Here is a 9,118-nt window from a genome sequence, read left to right on the forward strand (position 1 = left end):
GGTTCGGGAGCGGAAAACTTGGCCATGGCGATGCACGCAGAAACGCTCACGAGTTGATAAAGATGACTTCTGACACCATGTGGCGTTTTCCTGTAAAAACGCTCAGCTTTAAAACACAGGTAACACGGAGACCATTCTGAATTCGGTTTTTCTTTTATTTAACAACTCACTGTAACACAGCTCTGCGCATGCGCGATCAGTCAGTACTAAATAACTTTATTGAACTCACTTTACATGACAAGCTGCACCTAGACACTGATGATCTCAGCTGCTGTTATGTATCTGTTTGCTTTCACGTTGTGTGCTCACATCCTGGGGGGGAAAATTGGCAATTTATTTTCTGACAATTGCTTTTCACTGACCTCTTTGTTTTCCTATATTTTTTATTTAATTTACATTTTCCTTTACAGCCTTCCATTACATTATTTATTTACTATAGTGGCAGCGCGCAGGAAGAAAAGGAAGACGTCAGAGAAGAATTATGGATTTAGTGAAGGAGGACATGGAGATGGTTGGTATAACAGTATAGAGGAGGCAGGGGATAGGATGAAATGGAGGCAGATGATCCGCTGTGGCGATCCCTAAAGGGAGCAGCCGAAAGACCGAAGTAACGGCATGCAGGACAGCTGACAATATATCTCTGCTTTATGCCTTTTTTTAATCTAATGGTTGCAAATTGCAGCCACTAATAATTTTTTATTCCCCCCACATTTTTTAGATAATTACCCTGTCAAACGCCGGACATTGTTTACTTACGAGACGAGATGGAAAATAGAGTGGACAATGCATCAAATCTGGTCACCCTAGGTGCAGTGCAAATGATGTCTGCTAGTTTAATCTGGGACTATTCTGACAAATGTGTAGCAACGTGTCAAAATATGTTCTGTTCAACATTATTTAGCCTACTGATTGCCTAATGCTGCCTTCACGCCGAAAGCGATTTCAGCTTCAAAATCGCAGCCAACGCTGAAGTTGGTCGCTTGTGCACTTTGAGGTCAGACGCAGGTCAGCTCTTGAAGCGCTTCACGGCAACAGCCTCCCCGACCCTCCCTCCTCTGTCGGGCGAGGAAGTGTTTGCTTTATTTACAGAGAGCAAGAGCATGTCACGTTCATCAGATAATTAATTCATAATTAATTCACCAGATAATTCAGAGTAGAGGCTCACAGCTCGCTTTCAGGACTATTTTTCCAGTCTGATGAGCCGCTGCCACGCATTGGTGCGGATATCTCTGTCAGGACARCGACTGCAGGCACTCGATTTCAGCTAAAGAGCTCCTCTCCATCTGTTTCAGGTTAGTGGACATCATTCAGTAAACTGTCCCGTTGGGAAATATGTCGCTACGTCACACAGTGGAGTCTCTCTGATTGGTTGACGCGGCGCGTCGAGCTGTAAAAGTTCAGATTTTCTAACTTCAGTGATTTGCGCCTCAGCGCGTTGAACGCTCAGATCGTTCAAATCATTCAAATCGCGCTGCTCTAATCGCGCTTGAGGCYCCGCAGCCCTTCCCGACGCTGATTGAAGTGCGTCCACCATAGACTTTGCATGTAAACCTGAGGCTCCTGATGCTGAAATCGCGTTCGGTGTGAACGCACCATAACTTTAGTTATGCTAGCATTTGCTAACATCCATGGGATAAAAACAAATGGCATTCCGATGCAGGCTGTGAAGAACGATGCCGTCCATCAGAGTAGTCACTGTCTGACTCAGTCTGACAGAGTCTGAGTCTGGCTCTGGCAGTTCAAATGAGTAGGGCTGGAGAACTCCAATTAGGCTGCTAGCCTTCGCAAACATCTTCTCCTCAGCACAGGACACAGACACAGTAACCACACTCAGCGCGTGGGCGTGGTTTCAGCACCTCAGCTGACACGCCCCCAGCGTTTCAGAACAGAGCAAAATGATGTTTTTTCATTACTTTTGAGACTTAATTTTATAAAGTAAACAATGTTTTTAATCAGTCAGATTTAGATGGGTGATTAATAACACATATTTCTGTTATGTGACAAACTCAAAACACACATTTAATTTTACTGTACATGATCTTTAAAATAAGGAAGTATTCAGACCAAAGCATTACAATTCTGCTTTATATACTGTATACCCAAATTGAATGATTTAAATATGTATAAGTAGGATTTAAAAACATATGGATTCAATCATGAGATATTTTGTCAATGGTACAGAAAAACACAACACACACACAAAAGGGCAGTCATTATAACTCTGCTTTAGCCTTTATCAGTAGTTTATGTAAGAATCACTCTGTTTTAAGGATTCAGCTACACTTATTAAAACAAAAGTAATAAGGAATTATCACAGGATCTTCTATTTAAGGAATAAATCACCCCTCTCGGCAACAGTGAGACCATACAATAAGTGAATGTGACTCAGTGACTTTGATTTGATCTAATAATAAACGAGATCATTTATTTACAGAATCAAAATAAATCACTAATGTACAGCTTATTGTGGAAAATCTAATTTCCAATAAAGAGTGGAAATCAACAACGATTTAACATGCATCCGCACCAATTAATCGTCAATATGACAACTTTTAAACAGCAAAACTTCAGGCTTAGATGTTAAATCAAGCAGAACATTTGCAGACACAAAAACTTAGATTTTGGCAGGACATAAGGTTTAGGATAAGGAAAGGAGGAAGAGTAGGAGGATAAGTCAGTTCTTAACTTTATCTTTAAAGAATGTGGATTTTGACCAGAGGGTAAGCGTCTCTCAATGAAGTCAGCCGGAGACTGCTGGAGTTGGTGAAGAATCTTTTGGACCCTCGTCCAGTTGGACCCTTCCAGGGGCGTTACTTTCAGTGTCTTCTGGCCCTGCTTCAATTCGGAGATCAGAGGCGAGGCTCTTCTCTCCTCAGTAGCTGTGCATTAGTTGTTTGTTTTTTTTTTTTCTTTTGTTTTCATTTTCGAACAGATTTTTTTTTTAATCAGTCTTTCCCATTTTCGTTTTTTAATAAAACAATTTTCTGTACTTGAAAACCGTCCTGCTTTTTGCAAAACCATACCTGTGTGTCTTGACTTTTGATTTTCTGGGTGAAAGTTATTGGTTGTTAATGACAACCACACTTTAATGTTGTGCAGAAAATCACCACTTGCCACATTAGCAAATCTTGTGACTTTTATCATTCTATCTGCAGATGAACAGCATGGCATGAAAACCTAGGTCATTAAAGGATGTCAGGAATTACTGGCTTAAACCTACAAGTATTAGTTCCACCACAACCCCCCTCCTCTTGATTAGTCACTAATCAATTAAATGAGCAATAAAACAAAAAAAATAAATCTATAATATATTTAAAAACATATATTTCAACACAAACCTAAGTATATGTACTTTTCTAAAATCCCAACCCCAGTAATTCAATTTTTATTCCTCCCACAGTCATTACTAACCCCAAAACATACAGTAGTTATCACACAAGTCTTTGGKTCATCTTGAACACAAACAAGCTTGTCTGTCTCCATATYTGGAAGGGTCAGAGGTAGTGGTAGGGCTCTGTGAATCTTTGTAGATCTTGGTTTAGTGCGAGGGGCTGGAAATGGAGGGTTACGTTGATTTGGACATGGTGTTTGATCTTAATCTCGCCAGGTTCTTTCATGTTAGTAAAATCCAGGAGGGGGCATTCCACTTGCTGTCCTGTTGGGGTCTCAGAGTCCAAGAGATCCTCTGTTTGTGAGGCTGGTTCTGCAGCTTGAAGTAACTCCTCTCTCTCTGGTTCTGATCCTGCAGCAGTCTTATCAGTAACTGGCACACTGTGTTCCATCGATATCTCAGTTTTCTCCAGATGTCCTTCAGACGTCAGCTGTTGTGGTTTGTCCTGTTCGTTTCCAGCTGGAACTTGGTTCAGGAAATATTTCATGTTTGAAGCCAGAAGTTGTGCTCCAGTTTGATTCTGTCATTCCATCAGACCTGAAGAGATGTTTTCTCTCCCAGAAGAGGTCAAAGTTATCCACAAAACTCAGAGTGGTCAACACAGGACTTTTCCAAAAAGCCATTAAGGACAAACAGTCTGCTGAACCTCTCAGCTCCTCCTCGGGCTGCAGGAATGGGCCCACTGAGGAACACATCCATGTTGAGATTTTTAACTGCATTCAGCAGCTGAATAAAATCCTTCTTCAGGATTTCTGACTGTCGGTTCATCACTTCATCACTTCCTGTATGAATGATGAGTGTCTTCACAGTTGGATACTCAGCTGCGATTTCCAGAATCTTCTCTGCGAGGTCAGAAACTTTATCAGCAAAACTCAGAACTTTGACTTTTTTCTTGTTCCAGAAGCCTCTGAMCTCATTCACCATTTTATCTGTGATGATCAGCATTTCTTGACTCTTGAAAGTCACTTTTTGGACTTGCTTTGGCTTTGAGTTGGATCTGGATCTGGTCTCAGGTCCCTCTCTGAGATCAGAAGATGAACTTTGTTCAGACTCAGTTTCTTTCAGTGGTGGCCGTTATCAGCTTTTTTGATTACAACCTGTTGCTTTCTCCTTGCTGGAGGAGAAAAAGCATTTCTCTGTAATTCTGGCCATTCGATGTCATCTAAGAGCTGAATCCTTCCTGAGAGATTTTTRGMTCMGGCACAAASAGAGTTCCACACAGCTTTACCTCAGAAGCAGCTTCCATCTCCTCTCCATGTTGATCTCTCATCTCAGCCTTCTCACCCGTTTTAACACATGTTGAGTTCTCCAAAGCATTCATCTCTTCCAACCGATGAATCTTGAGCTCCAACACCGTCACTTTTTGGAGAAGCTGGCCGAAATCCTCTTTTGAAAAGTAAGGAGGCATCTTGAAGCTGTTCTGCACTCACTCTCAGCCGATGATGTTTCAAAAATCTTCTCAGGTTCTTCAACAGCCAAAAATAAAAATTCAATGTTCTTTGCTTATTCGAGATCATCCATCATAATCGTCACCAGCGTATCTCTGCTGTTAAAACAATTTACCATAAAAAGGTTCTTTTCATCCAGCTGGAGTCACGGTCCTGAGCAGTCCTGCTCTCTCTCATATCAGTCCACCTGCAATYTGGCCTTGGTCCGTCGATCTCCTAGTGGGCTCTGCGACAACGCCAAACTGTTATGGCAATATTTATTTAACAAAGCCAGAAATACGTGGTCCAAGAATGAAGGTAGTCGTGGAAATGATCAGCTGGGTTTTATTGCAACCACAGGAAACACAGAGAAGAACCTGCCCTGTCTCTGTGCCTCTGCCTTTCTCTGTCACTGTGTCTCTCCACTGTGTCACTCACTCGAGGGGCCTCATATATATATATATATTAACAAACACCATTATGTCATCTTAGCAAGATTTGATACAAGGTCAAGGGAAAACACAAAGATAAACACAAGTGATATCTCAGAATAATTGTTGTTAGCAAATCTTGTTCTGACTTTAATCATTCTGTCTGCAGATGAACAGCATGTCATGAAAACCTAGGTCATTAAAGGWTGTCATGAATTACTGGCTTAAACCTAAAAGTATTAGTTCCACCACAGTGCCTAAATGCTCTCTGGTTGCTTTAACATCTATGCCTGAAATTTTGCTGTTTAAAAGTTGTCATATTGATCATATTGTGTGGAATTACTGATAAATCAGTAATTAAATGAGGAGAAAGACAAAAAAGTTTGTAATTTTATGATATTGTTTATGATATTGTACATGCATCAGTATGATCAGAAAAACATTTTATTGTCACTGAATTGTAAAACTTAGAGCACTAACAAAAGTTGCTTTTAGATTTCTGTAAAGTTTTATAAAACAAGTGTTTAGATTAAGATGACAAAATCAAAGAAGACATTTCTCCCTTAGGTCAATGGTAAATTTTTAGGACTCCCCAGCTCCAGTTCCAGTTTCACTTCGTTTGAACTGTAATAAAAAATAAAATCAATCAGACTCCCATGTACACCATCTAATCGTATTATCATATTATTTGGCATATGGATTTTGGCCAGTGAAGATTTGCACTTACMGCATTTTTCAGGAGGTTTCCAGATTTAGTGAAGATATTTGGTTTCTTGAAACTGTGTTTGGTTTGCTCAGCATGGCTTGGCTGTGAAGCCTGAGGCTGAGAAGATGGCTTAGGCTCACTGAAGCTGGATGGAAGGGATGCAGCCTGTGACGCTGAATGATGCTGAGATTGTATGAAACTCTGGGGAGGCATAGAATTGTATYACTGAGATGGAATGAAAGATTGAGGTGGAACGTAGGTCTGTGATGGTGTGTAGGTTTGAGATGGAGTATAAGTTTGAGAAGGTGTGTAAGTTTGTGGAGGTGTGTAAGTTTGGGATGAAGTGTAAGTTTGAGAAGGTGTGTAGGTTTGTGAAGGTGTGTAAGTTTGGGATGGAGTGTAAGTTTGAGAAGGTGTGTAGGCTTGTGAAGGTGTGTAAGTTTGACAAGGTGTGTAGGGATTTGTTGGCGTGTAAGACTGGGGCAAAGAGAAAGCTGTTGTGATTTGTGAGAGATTCTGGGAGCTTGTAGATGGCTGTGCCTGTACAAAGGCCTGAGATCCTGGGGTGGAGTTCAACAGAGTAGGTGGTGGTGGCGGAGGAAAGTCATCTTCGGTTTTAGTGCTGGTCCCAGAAACTCCAAGCTCATAGTGTTTTTTCCTCAGCTCACCAAGAAGGATTCGCTGCTGCTCCAGTTGGCTCTCAAGTTGCAATACCTTCACCTAAAATCAAAATGAACAAGACATTTGTCAGACCCAAACTTACTAATCTTTGCTTTAACTTTGTAACCCTGTTTGACATTCAAACARTTCAAACTGGATCCTAATTAATTTTATTAAAGACATACTATAAATGTGGTAATAATAGAAACCAGACTTTATTATAAAAATTTACATTATTACTAGTAGTAGTAGGACTCAATGTTTAAAGGGGCTATATCACGTAAAATCAACTTTTTTGAATTTTATAACATGTTATAATGTCATCCTCTCATCAAAAACAAGCCCATAGTCTTACTTTGACTCATTCATGCATGTTTGAGAAATCCTGTGGTGTCCCGAGGAAGCCAGGCAAGGGAGCAAAAACAACTGGTTAGGTAAAACTGCCTTTTGGGACAAGCTCCTCCTCTGGGCTGTGTCTCCAAGCTGTGTCTTCCTCATCACATAGCACACCTCCCCAACCAATGCACCCCACCCGTGACTCCTGCATGCTCTTGGCAGCAACAAAGCAAACAACTGGTTAAACTGAAAGTGAAACTGAAACTATCTGCTGAGTTCCTAACACTACTTCTCAGTGCAGCCCTTTTCAGATTCAAAATACCTTTGAGGAAATGTAATTTCAGATGCCAAGTAAACTACGCCGAGCTTCCGTATCACAGCAACTAATACTACATTTACACCAAACGTGTTGCGTGCCTCCAAAAGTCTCAAAACACACGCATCTTGATGCTGGTCTCCAGTGAGGACAGACGCATTTGATGTGAACTGAGACGCGCTTCTTTAGATGCGCTGCTCGGCTTCTAGACGCCCATTGATGCACATCCACCGTTGACTTTGCATGTAAACCAGATGCTCCTGATGCTCAAAACATGTTTGGTGTAAATGTAGCATAAGTAAACAAACACCGTTGTCATCTAAAGGTAAGCTGAAGAGCAACTCACGTTGTTTTGTTCAGATCCTTGTTTGGTCTATGTGTTAAGATTTGTAACTTATACTACGATCAGTAGTGTGTGTCTGTGAGGATGACTGAAATAATCTTACCAGCTGAGGCGTTTATGGGATAAATCTTGTGCCAGCAGGAACTGAATTTGAATTGCTCAGACTGAATCTGAATGTGCATAATTTGAAAATGCATAAAAATGCATTGGTTTGAAAATAAATTCCACTAAATTGAAACTGAATTTAATGATATGAAACTGAATTTAATGATTTGAAATTGAATTTAAAGTTTTGAATTTGAATTAATTTGCTTTTAAACTGTACTTTGGTTTCTTAAAAATTCGGTTTGACTACTTTCACTTTCAGTTCCAAAAATCAAATTTTTGTGTCACATCCTGGTCTTTGAGAAAGCCAGCCAGAGTAATTAAACACAGATCCACAGATTTACGTTTGACATTGGTGAAGTTTCCCTTCTGTAATGTAACAGAGTTGATGCAATCCATCATAAAAGTGACAAAAACAGACAGTTATTTTATTGCAGTGATTCATTTTATCTACATGTAGAAAATGTTACATTTACATCCCATCATGGATCAGTCAGCAGCATCTGATCAATGTGTGATCCATGATGTGATGTAAATGTAACATTTTCTACATGTAGGTATTAATCACTGCAACAAACTGTCCATTTTTGTCACTTACGGTGAATTGCATCAACCCTGATACATTACAGAAGGGAAACTTCACCAAAGTGAAACGTACATCTGTCGATCTGTGTTTGATTACTCTGGCTTGGTTTTCTCAAGGACCAAGATGTGACACAAAAATCTGAATTATGGAACTGAAAGTGGAAGRAGTCAAACTGAATTTTTAATAYACCAAAATACAGTTTCAAAGCAAATTAATTCAGATACAAAACTTTAAGTTAAAAAAAGGAAAAAAATTGTGTAGGTCCTCTGGACGGGTTCTTCTCTATTGAAACGTTTCGTCTCTCCTCCAAGAGACTTCTTCAGTCTGAGAGTTTCAGGCAAAATTCAGGCCTTTAAGTCCTGCCTCCATGTGACTGATACTCACATCATATGGCTATCGTTCACACCTAATTAACACTTATTGTTAACAGGGGGTGGCGTGATACTGGCAATAGCCGCACTGTAGGAGGGGGACAGCTGAAAACGGAGGCCTCCACCTCTGTTTAATGARGGACGGTCTTTCTTCTCAAAAATGGCTTCTTTTACTCCTCTCTCAAACCAACGTTCCTCTCTATCAAGAATGAGAACATCCTCATCTCTGAAAGAGTGACCGCTGGCCTGTAAATGAGTGAAAACGTCAATTTTCTGTGCAGTCTCTTGTAGTTCATTTCCTGGGCCAATCAGCAAACAGAAGGAGGAGTTTTTGAATGACATCGATGTTCTGCGTCTGCTAGTTATTTAATCATATGGCAGTGGAGGAAGTGAATGAAGCCAGTGTGTTGATAAGGCTTCCAAATTAAATTAAATCTGTCTGACAA

The 9,118-nt window shown here is 40.3% G+C and overlaps 1 protein-coding gene across 1 annotated transcript in view; it reads right to left on the reverse strand.

Annotated features, from left to right (window-relative positions):
* Positions 1 to 5,626: 5,626 nt before the first annotated feature.
* The window catches only part of hip1r (huntingtin interacting protein 1 related), a gene marked incomplete in the record, with an annotated part of 58,168 nt that continues 54,676 nt past the window's right edge, over positions 5,627 to 9,118 (reverse strand). The window contains 2 exon segments of the mRNA XM_014023525.1: positions 5,627 to 5,873; positions 5,977 to 6,675. Of these exon segments, the coding sequence (XP_013878979.1) occupies positions 5,832 to 5,873; positions 5,977 to 6,675 (741 nt within the window).

This window comes from Austrofundulus limnaeus, unplaced genomic scaffold (assembly GCF_001266775.1).
Source record: "Austrofundulus limnaeus strain Quisiro unplaced genomic scaffold, Austrofundulus_limnaeus-1.0 Scaffold374, whole genome shotgun sequence".
In the NCBI taxonomy this organism is placed as follows: Eukaryota; Metazoa; Chordata; class Actinopteri; order Cyprinodontiformes; family Rivulidae; genus Austrofundulus; species Austrofundulus limnaeus.